The sequence below is a fragment of the Camellia sinensis genome, chromosome 9, assembly GCF_055761805.1.
Source record: "Camellia sinensis isolate YWXY chromosome 9, ASM5576180v1, whole genome shotgun sequence".
NCBI classification, from domain to species: domain Eukaryota; kingdom Viridiplantae; phylum Streptophyta; class Magnoliopsida; order Ericales; family Theaceae; genus Camellia; species Camellia sinensis.
In genome coordinates, this window is record NC_138969.1 from 187,468,105 (window position 1) to 187,485,260 (window position 17,156).

A 17,156-nucleotide genomic window follows, 5' to 3' on the forward strand; every position below is an offset into this window, starting at 1 on the left:
TGTGTATATATATACATATATCTGTTAAACAAATTTAGAAATTAATTTAATTGGATTTTATTTTTTTTTGCGAGAAATCAAATATATGTTTGCATGTGTTTATATATATGTATCTATTCGCATATATGAGATTTGAAAAATCACTTGAACTAGGTATTGCTTTGTTTGAATTTGGGTATTGTCGTTTCTCAACAAGACACTTTAGGTATTATGGGCATTTCAATATTTATCTTTGATGGCATCACTAATTTCTGTTAGTTGTGTGAAGGGTAATAAAAAAAATGAGAAAATCTTGATATTATGAGTTAAAATTGGAGAGGTTTTTGTAATTATTAAAATTACAAGAGAGATCCTCCATATTTATCAACAATCTCAGGGGAGGTAAGTGTAATTTACTATAAATATTTTTATATCATTATTTTTTTATAAATTTGTTTAATGTACCTTTGTAAACTATAAGTTGATAATAAAAAAATAAAAACCAACATCCTAACTTTCAAATAATTGATTTTTCTCAATAAGCAATAAGCAAAAGAAACCACGACATATGTACTTTCAAATTAAGATAAACTATAAACAACTTATTTAATCTACAACAAACACCTCCAATTCTAGGCTATTTTTTGACATTTATTTTTTTATTTCAAAAATAAAATAAAATAAACTGAAAAAATTATAAAAAGTCTCTGTTAACCCTTTGTGAAGTGGAGATGAAATCTACCAGAAACCCAGGCCTGCAGGGCACGTGGTGACCACGGGACTATCGTTCATTTTTGTATGGACACAAAAAAAACACCAAAAACACTTCAAAACACAGAAAACAAACTGAAATTTGCTTTCAATTTCTTCTCTCTCTCTCTTCTTCACCACCACATCCATGGCTTCTCTTCTTGCCAACGGTATTTCAAGCTTCTCTCCTCACTCCCACACCGAAACCCCCAAAATCCCAAAACTTTTTTACACAAAGCTCGAATTTTTGAAATCTTCAAACCCTAAAATTCCTAATTTCAAACTCTTCAAGGTCAGAGCAGATGTTGGATACGAACCCAAAACCCTTGATTCCGAGCTTCCTCCAATCCCAGGTACGCTTTCAAACGATGAAGACGCAATTCACAAATTCCTCAAACGCGATTACAAATGGGGGTTCAATGAAGAAATCGACTCCTTCACGATTCCGAAAGGGCTTTCGGAGGAGACTATTCGATTGATTTCATCCCGAAAGAACGAACCCGATTGGATGCTTGAGTTTAGATTGAATTCTTTTGAGAAATTTCTTAGGATGACTGAACCCAAATGGTCAGACAATCGGTACCCTCCGATTGATTTGCAGGACATGTGTTATTATTCGGAACCGAAAAAGAAACCGACTTTGAATAGCCTCGATGAGGCTGATCCTGAGCTTATTAAGTACTTTGATAAATTGGGTGTTCCTTTGAATGAACAAAATCGATTGGCTAATGTTGCTGTTGATGCTGTTCTTGATAGTGTATCGATTGCTACGACTCATAGGAAGACTTTAGAGAAGGCGGGTGTGATTTTTTGTTCAATAACAGAGGCCATTAGGGAATACCCTGATTTAGTTAGGAAGTTCTTAGGTAGGGTTGTTCCACCTGATGATAATTACTATGCAGCTTTAAATTCAGCTGTGTTTAGTGACGGATCGTTTTGTTACATACCTAAGGATACCAAGTGCCCTATGCAAATCTCGACTTATTTTCGCATAAATGCATTGGAAACCGGGCAATTTGAGAGGACCCTTATAGTTGCCGATAATAGGAGTTTCGTGGAGTATTTGGAGGGGTGCACTGCACCTTCTTATGATAGGAATCAACTTCATGCTGCCGTGGTTGAGTTGTACTGCACTGAGGATGCGGAGATTAAGTACTCCACGGTGCAAAATTGGTATGCTGGGGATGAGCAAGGGAAGGGAGGGATTTATAACTTTGTTACAAAGCGGGGTCTTTGTGCTGGGGCTCGGTCAAAGATATCGTGGACGCAGGTGGAGACTGGGTCTGCGATTACTTGGAAGTACCCAAGTGTTGTTTTGGAGGGCGATGATACGGTGGGGGAGTTCTATTCTGTGGCACTGACCAATAACTATCAGCAGGCTGACACGGGGACAAAAATGATTCACAAGGGAAAGAATACACGAAGCAGAATTATTTCAAAGGGAATTTCAGCTGGAAATTCACAGAACTGTTATAGGGGGCTTGTTCAGGTTCAGTCAAGGGCAGATAATGCTCGGAACTCTTCTCAGTGTGATTCGATGCTTATTGGTGATAATGCAGCTGCCAACACTTACCCATACATCCAGGTAAAATTTTGTGTTCGTCTCACATGCTTGTTTTTTTTTATCTTTTCTTTTCATCAGTATATAAATTACTTTACTTGATACTGTAGCTCATCTGATACGTTGTCAATAACTCTTTGTTTAAATATCTACTCATGTCTAGCTTGGTAACTCCGTCAAAAGTTTTTCCTTTATTTGATTATATTCTAGACCTTCTCTTTTTGGACCAATTTCTATGTAGTTTGAGGTTGCCAAGTTGTTCCTTTCGTGGCATTGACCCATCTTTTCCAGTATTTGGCCTCTTGAAATGAAAACCATGCAATTGGCAGAGTTCACTCATTTACATGCAGCATTCTAGAGAATGTTCAGCAAAAGATAAAGCAGGGGATGATTAAGAATGCTTATATGATAGACAACAGGATTTGTCTCAAGTGTCTTATCGTTCGATTAATTATTGTCCATTTGATTTTCCTTCTAATCTTTGGAAGTTGTGTTGAAAATATGTGAAGTAATGGAGGCATGTGGAGGTCATTTTGATGATATAAGAATAGGATAGTTTTGAATGCAACACCAGAAGCAGTTACAATGTATGTGAAGTATTGGCCAAACTGCAAAATTATGTGTAATCAACATCTTACCCTGGCAGCAAATATTTTAACTTGGGTATACCCATTTTTCCATCTCATTGTCTTAAGGGGTTTTGGCAGTTGAGAAATTTATGTCTGAATTGCTTTGGGCGATTTTGGTATTGTTTTCTATTTTTCTATTCTCCAAAATAAGAAACAACTGGAACTTATACATAGAACTTGTTTTGAGAACTTTTTTCAAGATTGTTTTTTGGAACACCTGTTTTTGAGGGAAATACTTTCAACTTATTTTCTTCTTTTTTTTTTTTTTTTGAAAACTGTTTTTTCACAAAAATGAAAATGATACAAACGATTGGTGTTTCCGAATAAATGAAAATGCAAATTTTGAGAACACTACCAAACATGGCCTTAGAATCTTAGAGTTGTCCTTTCACCGAACTCTTTCCATAACTCCATCAGGACTCCAATTGTAAATGCTGTTTCAGATATCCATCGTGCTTGTATAGCAGCTGGTTGAGTGAAAACTTTCTTCATGAGTTTCTGCTCCTTAAACATGTGCAATTTCTAAATTCTGGTGACTATATGAGAACCAATCAAAGGAAAAAAAGGATATCACGAGAGAATCTACTGTAACTTGATGGTATATCATAGGTTCATTTTTATATCTTGTACCCATTTTTCTTTTGCCCTTTTGGAGTTGAAGGGAAATCATACCTAGATCTAAGGAAAATCAGGGAAGAAAATAATATTTTGATTACAAGACATAGTTGTGGGATTTAAATGCCCCTTTAGACATTTATGTTTTTTATTTTCCCACTAATTGATGTTGGAAGTTTCATAATTTTTTTACCCACCCTGTTTAGCTAGATAAATATTTAGGCAGGGGAATATTCTACACTAATTGATGTTGGTAGGCTTATCAATATTCTCCATTGTCCATTTTAGGTAGGGGATAAGGATGGCAAACATAGTATGAAGGGTATGTTCACCTTTAAATTTGAAGATTCAAGAATTAAGCTCCTTTACGGCACTGACATTGCACTGCTTCTTTGTGGGAACCAGATGTCACAAAGTTTGTGGTTTAATGGTTCTAGAAATATTTAGGAGTTTGAATTTGTGAATCTTTTGTGCATAGTCCAGTTACAAGATTAGGGGCTTTACACAGGAAATAAGAGTGAAAGGTGTGACTGTAAAAGAAGGGGAGATCATGGTGGTGTTCATTGTTGATCACTGCAGATAGGTTGCAAATCTTTCTATTTGAACAAGGATGAGACTGAAAGTGAGATGTGGTTCACTTTGACAGAAAGGAGCAGAGGTGTGGAAAGTGTTTAAGTGGTTCTAAGTGGTTCCTTCCATCTTGTCGTGAGATGTTTGAGTTTCTCCAGCTATTTCTGGTGGGTTGTTTTGAAGCTTGAGTTTTGCCGATGTTAGACAAGGAAAAGCTTAAAGAATCGGTCAATCGTTTATGAGGAGTCAAAGAAGGGGTGAGAAAGTGTTAGAGTTGTGTGTGTGGGGTGTTCTTTCTCTTCCTGTTTCCTTCAAAGGAAGAAACATGTACGGTTCTTAATAGGAGATATAGTGGTTCTACAGGGACTAACCAGTCTTGCTTGTTTGCTGGTCCAGTGACTGTTGCTTCTAAAAGCCAAATGCTGGGCCTAAAGAGGGTTGGGTCTAGTTAGTGGATTTCCCATTGTATCTTAGTGACCTTGAAGTGTTGAATGTAGTGGGGGACTTTTGGGGTGGGTGGGGTGATGGAAGTAAGCTTTCACTCTCTGTGCCGATTAGTATGAGTTTGTTGAGGTATGAAGTTCAAATTTTGGTAGAGTCTAGTTCTCGTCTGTGATTTAGGACTGATTCTAGGGTTGCCATGAAATGAAAAGAGGTGTTAGATGTGGGGAATGAGGTGGTGTGTGAATGCAATGCGGACCAACATTGGTGTGTGTTGGGAAGGATCAGTTAGATGGGACATATTGAGATCAGAACAAGCAGTGGATCATTTCAAATTTAAAAGAGGGACAGCTAGTAGGGGGTAGAAAAAGTGGTGGAGAAAGGAACACATGGCGGACAAAAGGTAAGACATATGTCTACTGGGGTATGAAATGGGGCAGAACAGAGGATTTTGATGTGGGTAGAGAGAGTGGTAAGTGGCTTACTGAAAAATTATATAGGGTTGGAGGGGCTGCATTCACGAGATAGAGAGGAGTTTATTAGATGGTGAGTGATGCAAGGAAGTGTGTAGAAATAGAATTGCATAATGAGATTAACTTAAAATAGTCTGTCTCTGTTTAGTGTAAGAATACATGTAGCATAGAACACTTGAAGAATAGAAACTCTCTCAGAAAATTTATTAGTAATTCGAAACACACTGATTTGTCTCAAGTCTTTCGACTTATTTATAGTAGACACAGCCTAATCTGACTAGGAAACAATATTCTAGACTAATCTCTTTATTAACATAAAATTTGCAAAATAAGTTAAAAGTCATTTGGATACTAGGAAGTAGTAAAAAAGAATAGGCAATGGTTGGCATATGTTATCACAATATTATAGATGATTGTAGAAGCTAAGAGACTGTTTGGTAATGTGTTTGTTTTAAAAATTCTGAAATTCGGACATGAGAACACATTTGGTAACAGCTTTCATTGCAAAAAATAAATGAATATGGTTTTCGAAAAATAGAAAAAAAGTGAAAACAAAATCAAGCGTCTTTTTTTGGGTGAATAAAATCAAGTGCTTCACTTGCTCTAAAACAAGTTTTCATTCCCTCCCCCTCTTGCAAATTCCCTCCCACCCTGGCAACCCCTTTCCCTCCCCTCTTGCTATCCCATTGTTTCTGATTCCTAATAGCTATAGATACACTTTTTTGTGGGGAAACATGAAACTGAATGGAAAACAAAATCACTAAAAAGACGATTTTGATTATGATTTAAAGCATCCACGTCGTTGGATTGGTATAGTTGGAGTGGATTTCGTTTGTTCAGTGCACTGTGTTCTACTTGCATTGGCTATACAAATGTGAAGGTTTTTTTATTTGTTGCTTAATGGTTTAATCTCATTTCCTGTTCCTAAATAGGTGAAGAACCCCTCAGCTCGCATCGAACACGAAGCTAGCACCTCCAAAATTGGCGAAGATCAACTATTCTACTTCCAGCAGAGAGGAATCGACTACGAGAGAGCCATGGCAGCCATGATTTCTGGGTTCTGCAGGGATGTGTTCAATGAGCTTCCCGATGAGTTTGGTGCTGAAGTGAACCAGCTCATGAGCTTGAAGCTTGAAGGATCTGTTGGTTAGTTAAGCTGTCTAGTTAATAAAACACGTTGTTGTTGTCGTGGAATATCTTGCAAAATGTGTATTAAAGATTTACATTAAAAGGTATAGCTATATGTATATGGTTTGATAATGTCTACATGTGTTTTCCAATTTTGAATTTCCAAATTGAGTGGTTAGAATTGGCTTATATATTGATTGAAGTAGTTGGTTTAGCAGAAAATTTGTGTGCTGTGTGGATAGTAGGAATTTTTTTTTTTTCTTATTTGTTCAAAAATGGAATGGAACAACCCATCTACCTAAAATCTTTTTGTGTTGCTAGATCTCACTTTTATTAGTTTTTTTTTTTTGAAATATCATTTATATAAATTACTTAAATGCAAAATTATTTATTTTTGATGATGACAAAACCTCTCAAACATCTTCGAGAACATAATAATCAAACGAACAAGAATTTTTATTTATATTTATTTTTTACATGAATGGAACTGAATTCGAATTCTATTATTATCACCAAATGAGTCCGCCGTTGAAGAAAACCGGATCACCGATGGCGTGACTTAGAAGCAGATGGAAAAATGAATTTTCTATTGCAATGGAAACAGTAGATACATGACCGCTTTTTACTCAGATAACTACACCGTCGGCTGCACTTCAGACACTCCTGACTACAAAATGACGATGGCCACCAAGATGGTGGTGTTGGCTGACTAGAAGAGGCCCTGGTGGCTCCCCATGAAGACGATCTCCGAAGAGGACTACTTTTGCTTGCTTTCTGTGTTGAGTTATTCCATAGATTGTCATTAGTTTTCTCTGTTGAGGCTTGTGAAGATATAACCTTCCAGGCTTGTGACATCAGCTAGAAGGCACTCTCTGCTGCGACCGAGCTATTCTTGTCGGGATGAACCATAACCCATAAGTGCCAGCATTTTGTAATGCTTCTTAGCAGTTTTAGCGTCTGCAAAAACAGAACTGGCGAGGCCAAGAACAGCATACCAATCTATGCTGCCTTTGCCATCGGGTTTCTTGTGAGAGGCGGCATCATGGACTCCGTATGCGGCGATGAAGTTGTCGATGGCGTCGAAGTGAGGATTGAGGTGTTTGGCCATGTTGGCCAATGTGAAAGCCTCTTCAACGTTGTTGTGGATCATGAAATTCTCTTCGGCCATGTTTAACAAGGTTTGGGGTGAATAATAAGATTGCATAGTTGATGATGTCTGTGGAGTATGTTATGGTATATATGATTAATGCTAAATTTCAGGACATGAGCGGACAATCACGCACACAACGAATCTAGAACGGAGAAGTAAAATAATAGAAAAAAGAAACTCACAAAGCAATGGACTACATCCATGGAGTCACTACGGATTTTACTAAGATCAATATGAAAAGAGTTACATGAGTCTCACACTAATCTCACAACTCTCTCTCTTCAATGACCTATCTCTCACTCTCATTATTGTGTATCTCTCTCTCATATCACAAAACTAATGAATGAATTTAGAACATAGAGCTACATGGGTGTATTTGGGCTAGCCTTAAACCCAATCCTAAAGCAATAAGGAAACCAAAACCTAGGAAGTAAAAACTTTAACCAATAAAGAAATAGTTTAGAATCCAAATCTATTAAAATACTAATTTTTGTGTTTCCTTTTCGTAATTTGATTAGGTTTAGTCTCATTTCATGCTCCACCAAGAGAGGGAGGAAATGGGTGGAGACGGTGTATCTAGGATTTGGAAGAGAGAGGGGAATGTATTGAGACCTCATTTGGGAATATGTTATTTTAGTAATTTTTTAATTTTTTAGTTAAAATATAAGGTAAAAAAACTAGTAGGTTTGTGATGACTTTTTAATGTTTTACGAAAAGATGTACAAAAAGTAACGAATTTTTTTTTTTTGACTTTTTGGTATAAGTTGTTGATTTTTTTTTTTTATATTTTTTTAGTAACTTTTTAATTTTTAAACTAAAAAGTGAATTGCCAAACAAGACACAAGGGCTATATATAAGAAACTTATGAGAGAGAGAGAGAGAGGGGGTGAGAAAATCAATACTTGGGTAACAAAATAAGCAACTTAAGTACAATTTAAATTAGGTTTGGATTCTCTCATCAGTTTTATTAGTTTACATGTTTCTCCAATCTTTATGTATTATTAAAATTAAAATAGAATTATAATTTGTAATTTCGGTATTTCAAGAAATGGATTTGGTTGATCATATTAAATTAATTCAATTTATATGTCACATTAATTAGAAAGGTTCATTGTACCAAGATCACTTAATTATTATCAAATATCATTTTATTAAATTATTTATAAATCTGTTCATATTGACCCTTAATATCAAGATAAGTAATCAGTTTATATTGACCCTTAATATCAAAAAAATTTTTACAAAAGAGTGGAATGTCAGAATAATAAGTACAAAATCATCAAAAAAAAACTTATGATTTTAATTATTAATATTGATAAAGTTTTTCATATAATTATTTTTAAAAATGTAACCTGTTATGTCATTTTCCCTTTATAATAAGACTTGAGTTTGGTCAATATTTGTCTTTTTTCCCAATAGCAGATGGTAAAAACAAAAATAAATAAGGGTCCTGTTAATCAGCCATAAATGATTGTCAAAAAGAATCATATAATATTAAAATATTTAATATACAATTTATATATTTATATTCCAAAACATTCTTTACAATTTATATTTATATATTTAATATACAATTTACATTTCAAAACATTTTTTTATAAATATTTTTATCCATTCTTTACACATTTTATACATATTTTTCAATATTAATACCAGTTCTAAGACTATTTTAAACATTTTTCAAAATTAATCAAACCTTAGTCTCTAAGTTGTCTCCAATACAAAATAAGATTGTGTGGATAGTTTTATTCCCCCACTTTCCCGCTAACACAATCAGGGGTAAATAGAACAATATATATATATATATATATATATATATATATATATATATATATATATATATATATATTTTAACGAAAATAGATAAAATCATGGGTAAATGGATAGTTTTATTCAATAGAACATTTTAAAAAAAATGTAAATTAACTATCACATATTAAAAGTTTTTCCAATCTTCATCAGTTAACCAATAATATCTTTTTTTCCTTTTTATTTTTTGTTTATAGGAACCAATAATATCTTTAATTATAGCTTTTGAGATGTAAACTATATTTCTCCTATAAAAAATAATGTCAAATGAGTGATTAGAAAGGGTTACATTTGTAATTTTTTAGATTTCATGCTTAGATTATTTATAAGGAATTTTTTTTTTAAGGTTCCATGATATTAAAATTTTATAAGATAAATGATATACAATATTTTCATAGTAGTTAAGATCCCTCAACAAGAAAATTTGACTCAGAGAAATTTCACCCCGACTTAGTGAAATTTCAATTGTCACAGAGAAATTTTACCAGAGAAATTTCAAAATTTCCTTGAATCGGGGTCGAAATTTCTCGGAGTCGGACAAAATCTCTCTGAGTCAAATTTTCTCTGTAAAAATGTTGGAGGACCTTAGCTAATAAAAAAAAATCTTGAACCTCTCATACTACACAAAGTTGGAGGGGGATGTTTTGCTAAGGGTTTATACAAAAAAAGGTTGCTTTTAAAATCATATTTTATAGTACATAATTTTGTGTAGTGAGATGTTTATAATCATGTGGTTAAACAAATGCAATTAACATTTGTTTTCATTTGTTTGTAAACATCCCACATGAAAACAAATCATGTGGTTAAACAAATGAAATTACAAACAATTGTTTAACAAATCATGTGATTTGTTTTCACGTGGGATGTTTACAAACAAAAGAAATTACAAACAATTGTTTAACAAACAAATGAAAACATCTCACATGATTAAACAAATGAAAACAAATGCAATTACAAAGTTGGAGAGGGATGCTTTCTCTTATTTATACAAAAAAAATAAATTGATCTCTAATAATTATAATAACGTGATTTAACAACATTTGTTTTCAAAACAGGTTGCTTTTAAAATCATATTTTATAGTTCATAATTTTTTGAAAATAAATTTGTTGAAATCAAATAGTTATAGTTATCGAATATAAGTCAGTGAATATTTTGAATGTTTTTTTTTTAGATTAGTGAAATTCAAGTCAGTGAATTTTGTTGATCTCTTTTGAATATTTGTTGATCTCTTTTGAATATATTTTTTAGAATGGTGTAATTTAAGTCAGTGTGTGACGATTGGGTCTTCGTTTCCTCTCTCTTTTCCTCCTTCTTCTTCTCTCCGTTCTTTTGCTCTCATTGAGTTTGAAAATGTCGGAAAATTTGTTTCAAATAAAGTTCTTATTCTTGTCTTTGTTTGGTGATTGAATTTCACCCGTTCCGGAGAGGGCGCGGTCGAGTCCAGGGTGCCCGGGGGCCGAACCAGAGAATTTTGGTCTGCTGGGCCAGGGTCGCACGTGCGTGGTAAGGTGCGGGGAAGTGCTGCACGTACGGGAGTGATGGTCGCACGTGCGAGAGGTACTTGTCGCACATGCAGGAATGGACTCCGCACATGCAGGAGAACCCAGATCTGAGGCTCTGTTTTTTTTATATCCTTTGGGGCTGTTTGTGTGTCATTTTTATTACATTTCTCTCTCTCTAAAACATATCTCTCTCCCATCTCTCTATACTTCTACCCCAAAAACAATATCTAAAATCTTGATCCTTCATCATCCATTAAAAATTGGTCTATGGTTCCTTCATCAATATTGTAGAGCACCTCTAGAACTACGTTGTGTATGGTGAAGATTGGATTTCTATATCACTTGATCTTAGGGTTTCATCTCCATTTCTTTATCAAGCTCGAGGTAGGGACATTCTTGAGTTATATATACAAGTTCTGCTACTTTGATGATGGTTCTAAGAGTTTTCTTCTATTTTCTTGTTGATTTCAACTTTGTGATTAAAAAAAATGTAGAGAGTTTTAAAAAGTGGGTTTGTATCCTATCCTTTTATTAATCCTTGAGAGTTTCATTCTATTAAACTTAAGAACAATGGTTTTGAAGGGATTTCACCAAAGAAAATGGGAAATGTTTGGTTTTGATGCAGAACCCTAGAAGTTGGGGATTTTTGGAAAAATATGGAAATGTTCATGGACTTTCTTTCCTTCTTGCATTTGATAAATGATGCAGTGGGGATTTTATCATGTACCTTGTTAAGTAGCAATCATCTTAGTATATGAGCAAAAGAGAAATTATTTTAACTTTTGTTTACTAAAGTGCATGAATATGTATTGTTGAGAAGTGATGTATTGTTGAGAAGTGGCATATTGGTGGGTATCATGGATTATGGAAATTGTAAGTTTTCTGGAGATTAATGTAGAAGATGTCATGTGTAGTCTTGAATAGACTAATTTGTTATGAATTGTGCCATGGTAAATAAAGAGGGTAAAGGATGTTTTGTTGTATTCAAATGTCTATATATATACTTGCATTGAGGAAGGATTTCTTGCATATGAAAGATTTTAGGGTCATGAAGATGACTTTGACATGTTGTTATGTTTTGATTAATCAAATGTTCATGGAACACATAGTGTGGTTAATTAGAGCATTTTCATTATGAATATCTTGCATATCATTGAGGATTGGTTTTGAAGACCGGAACTTCCGTTGAGGATGAAATATGGAAAATGAAAACTTTGATAATGTGGTATGGGGTAAATATGTGGTAAGTCCGGATAGGGGGTGTAGTTGAACTTGTTAAGTTGGCCTGAGTGTCCTTGGTGAAAGACCAGAAAACCGCGCGGATAGGTGTCGAGCCTTCCTGTTAATACCGGTAAAAATGACAGTTTGGTAGTACTTGTAGAGTCTACTTGTAAAACCCAAGTTATTTATAGAATTATTTTTGGATAAATTAATAATTAAAATAAATTGTATAGGTAATTTAGTAATCTTAAGAATTAGGTTTTTTTTTAACAGATAAAATAATATTCCAATACCAACTCCAAACACTCAGCTCCACCACTTTAATCACACAAACCTAATAATTAGAACCTCAAATAAATTAATATTTTTGTGTCTTTCACACATCCACAAAACCCACTATATGTATGAAAAGCTCAAGAAATACCAAATCATTTCTCCAAATTAATAGCCAAACACACCTTATCTAAAATACCCAACTCTATTGTCAAAACTACACCCACACACGCACTTTTATCATCAACCTACACAAAGCACTATACATGTTGAACCTTACATCCATTATGCGTCCCCACAGGATTTCTTTTCCATCCCTTTTCTCTGCCTATTGATCTATTACATATAATAAACAATAGTGTAAAAGAAAAGTACCTTGATCAATGAGCATCAAGAATGCTCCCCTCAATTTCCCACCGCCACTTCCAGCCAATCCTCTGCGCAATTGATAGCAAAATAATATAAAACCCTTTTCCCTTCTTTCTTTCTTTCTTTTTTTTTTTAATTTTTTTAATTTTTATTTTTTATTTAAGGGTTGAAAACCTAATTCTTAAGATTACTAAATTACCCATACAATTTATTTTAATTATTAATCTATCCAAAATAATTCTATAAATAACTTGGGTTTTACATTCTCCCCCCCTTAAAAGAAATTTCGTCCTCGAAATTTGACATACCTGGAGTCTCAAAAAGTTGTGGATACTTTTGTTTCATTTCATCCTTGAGTTCCCAAGTTGCTTCTCTTTCTGAGTGATTTCTCCATTGAACCTTAACATAATGGATGACTCGACGCCTCAAAACCTGTTCCTTCCTATCAATAATTCGTATAGGGTGTTCCTCATAAGTCAAATCCTCCTTAAACTGCAACAGTGCATGATCAATCACATGACTAGGATCCGATATATACTTCCTTAACATTGAGACATGAAAAACATTATGAACTCCAGCTAGTGAAGGTGGTAGGGCAAGTCTGTAAGCTACCTCACCGATTCGATCTAAAACCTCAAATGGCCCAACAAATCTAGGACTCAATTTACCACGAACACCAAACCTCATTACTCCTTTCATAGGAGACACCTTAAGGAACACATGGTCTCCAACCCCAAACACCAAATCGCGTCTCCTGTTATCTGCATAACTTTTCTGTCTACTCTGTGCCGTGCGAAGTCACTCGCTAATAAGATTGATCTTGTCCACTGTTTGTTGCACAATCTCAGGCCCTAACAACTTCCTTTCATCCACATCATCCCAACAAATAGGTGATCTACACTTTCGTCCATATAAAGCCTCATATGGTGCCATCTGAATGCTTGCATGATAACTGTTATTATAAGAGAATTCCACTAAGGCCAAATGCTCATCCCAAGAACCTCCAAGATCAATAACACAAGCCCTCAACATGTCTTCCAAGGTTTGAATAGTTCTCTCTGATTGTCCATCAGTTTGAGGATGAAAGGTAGTGCTAAAATTCAAACTAGTACCCAAAGCTGTATGCAAACTCCTCCAAAACATAGATACAAATCTGCTATCTCTATCAGACACTATGGTCACCGGAATACCATGTAACTTCACAATCTCCTTTATATACAAATTTGCAAACTTCTCTAAGGAGAACCCTACCTTAAAAGTTAGAAAGTGAGCTGATTTGGTCAATCGATCAACGATAACCCAAATAGCATTGTTATCGTTTGGGTCCTAGGCAACCCTGTCACAAAATCTATGGTAATATGTTCCCACTTCACTCGGGAATAGGAAGAGGTTGTAACTTACCTACAGGTCTCTGATGTTCAACTTTCACTTGTTGACATACCAAACATTGAGCAACATACTGAGCAATTTCCCTCTTCATATTATTCTATCAAAAGTTCCTCTTCAAGTCTTTATACATTTTTGTGCTCCATGGGTGTACCGTATATCTTGAACTGTGAGCTTCTCTCAGGATTTCTCTCTTGAGCTCCAAATCATTAGGCACACACAACCTCTCTCCAAATCTCAAGGTTCCATCTTTATGCATACAAAATTCCATCTGTAGCCCTATTTCCATTTCAGCTTTAAGTTTTTGCAACTGAGGATCTCTTCCTTGAGCATCTTTAATTCTATCAATCAATGTGGGTTGAACCCTAAGGTTTGCCAACTGCACTCCATGGTTGTGCCATCTAATCTCAATATTCAACATTCGTAAGTCCTCTAAGATATTCTTTTGGTTAGTGATCAAGGTAGCCAAATTACTCGGGGTCTTTCTACTCAAGGCATCCGCCACTGCATTGGCTTTTCTTGGATGATAATTGATAGTCAAATCATAGTCCTTTAATAGCTCCAACCATCGCCTTTGCCTCATATTCAATTCTTTTTGAGTGAAAATATACTTCAAACTTTTATGATCAGTGAATATCTCACATTTCACCCCATACAGGTAGTGCCTCCAGATTTTCAATGCAAACACCACGACAGCTAACTCCAAATCATGCGTAGGACAATTCTGCTCATATGGTTTCAACTGCCTAGACGCATATGCCGCTACCTTATCATTCTGCAACAGGACACAACCCAAACCTATCTTTGATGCATCACTATAGATGGTAAAACCTTCATCTCCGAACGGAACTATAAGTACTGGAGCAGACACCAATCGACTCTTTAGATCCTGCAAACTCTTCTCACAATCATCAGCCTATTCAAATTTAACCCCTTTTTGTGTTAAACGAGTCAAAGGCATAGAAATTCGGGAAAATCCGCAACAAACCTTCTATAATAACCTGCTAAACCCAAGAAACTATGAATTTTAGTGACACTAGTAGGCCTATTCCACTCTACCACCGCCTCCACTTTCTTGGGGTCAACAGACACCCCATCCCTAGATATCACATGACCCAAAAATGGTACACTCTCCAGCCAAAATTCACACTTCTTTAATTTAGCAAATAATTTTTTCTCCCTTAATATCTACAACACTATTCTCAGATGTTTTTCGTGCTGCTCTTTACTCTTCAAGTACACAAGAATGTCATCAATAAAAACTACCACAAACTGATCTAAGAAGGGTTTAAATACTCTGTTCATTAAATCCATAAAAGTTGCAGGGGCATTGGTCAACCCAAACGGCATCACTAAAAATTCATAATACCCATACCTAGTTCGGAAGGCTGTCTTAGGTATATCTTCCACCTTAACCTTCAACTGGTGATAGCCAGAACGAAGGTCAATCTTAGAAAAGACTTGTGCTCCTTGCAACTGACCAAATAGGTCATCTATCTTAGGCAAAGGATATTTATTTCAAATTGTCACCTTGTTCAACTCTCGATAATCAGTGCAAAGGTGAAAACTACCATCCTTCTTTTTCACAAATAAAACAGGCGCACCCCAAGGAGAAACACTAGGCCGAATAAAGCTCTGATCTAGTAACTCTTGTAATTATTCCTTCAACTCTTTCAACTCTGCTGGGGCCATCCGATACGGAGCCTTGGAGATAGGACCCGTGTCGGGTATCAATTAAATGGCAAACTCAATCTCTCTATCTAGTGGCAACCCCGGTAACTCTTCAGGAAAAACATCGGGAAATTTCTTCACAACTAGAATATCCTCTAACTTCAATTTAGTCTCACGGGTATCTCTCACAGAAGCTAAATAGCCCTCGCAACCATTCCTTAACAACCGTCTAGCTTGTAAAGCTGAGATTACCAGAAGAGGAGTGTTAACTCCACTACCCACAAAACAAAATTCTGGTTGATTAGGAATCTGAAATACTACCCTTTTGCCTCGACAATCAACAGAAGCATAATTGGTTGCTAACTAATCCATTCCAAGAATTATGTCAAAGTCTCGCTTATCTAAAACAGCTAAGTCTATAAGCAATTTCCTATCATCTATACTAACCACACGAGATTTGCAAATTAAGTCAGCAACCATAACACCTCCTATCGGGGTTTCAACACATAAGTCGATCTCTCTAGAGACACATTTCCATCCATGTTTCTCAACAAATCCCATAGACACAAATGAATTTGAGCGCCAGAATCAAATAATACATGTGCATAAACAAAAGACACTAAAACAGTATCTGACACCACCGTGTTGGAAGTCTGAACATCTTGTTGCGTGAGTGCGTACACTCGACCCTGAGTCTTTGGCTTATGACCCCCATTTTTCTTTTGATTTCCTAAAGACCCTCTGTCTGTTGATGTTCCTTTATTTGTCCATGCTTTCTGTTCAGTCTCACGCCTCTTCCAGTTAGGGCAATCAGCTATCCTGTGCCCTTGTTGCCCGCAAGAGAAATAGGCCCCAGTATTCCAGCGACACTCATTATCTCGATGGAACCCATTACATCTAGTGCACTGTATCCGATCATTCTTCTTATCAACACTACCACCCATAGTTCAACTTCCTCAACTTCCAACCGAAGAAGTGTTTTGTCTTTTAGCATTGCCCTTCGAATTGTTATTAGTTTGGAAGTTGGAAGAACTAGGCCTCTTCTTATAATTCTCTTCTTTCTCTTCTTGGGCTCTAGTGAGGCCACTCTCAACCAACAAAGCCTTATTCAACACTGCTCCAAAAATAGGTAACTCGAAAGGAACCACCTGTTGCATAATGTTCATTCTTAGTCCACCTTCAAACTTTCGTGCTCTGCTATCCTCGTCTGCTTCAAATGCTGATGCAAATTTAGACAACTTCGTAAACTCAGCTTCATATTCTGTAACCGTCTTATTCCCTTGCTTTAACTTCGAAAATTCCCTCTACTTTTGTAAATGAACACTCCTAGGGAAGTATTTCTCATTGAACGCATTCTTAAACCTTTCCCATGTATAGGGGTTGGCATCATGCTTGTGTATGCGCTTCTCCATCTGCCACCAATCATTAGCTATCCCTTGTAGCATAAACGTAGCATAGGTCACCTTCTGATCATCCGTACACTCAAAAATGGGAAATAACTTTTCCATTTATGGCAACCATTTTTCAGCCTCCAAAGAGTCTGTGGCTTCTTCAAATGCCAAAGCTATCTTCTTAAACTCAGTAATGTTACAATGTGGCCTCGGTTGTGGCCCAACACCTGGCTGCAT

The 17,156-nt window shown here is 35.6% G+C and overlaps 1 protein-coding gene across 1 annotated transcript; it reads left to right on the top strand.

Annotated features, from left to right (window-relative positions):
• Positions 1-613: 613 nt before the first annotated feature.
• Positions 614-6,368, top strand: ABCI8 (ATP binding cassette protein 1). The gene is made up of 2 exons (XM_028219727.2): positions 614-2,314; positions 5,951-6,368. The coding sequence occupies exons 1-2, from the start codon at positions 878-880 to the stop codon at positions 6,167-6,169; spliced, it is 1,656 nt and encodes a 551-aa protein (XP_028075528.2). The 5' UTR covers positions 614-877; the 3' UTR covers positions 6,170-6,368.
• The last annotated feature ends 10,788 nt before the right edge of the window (positions 6,369-17,156 follow it).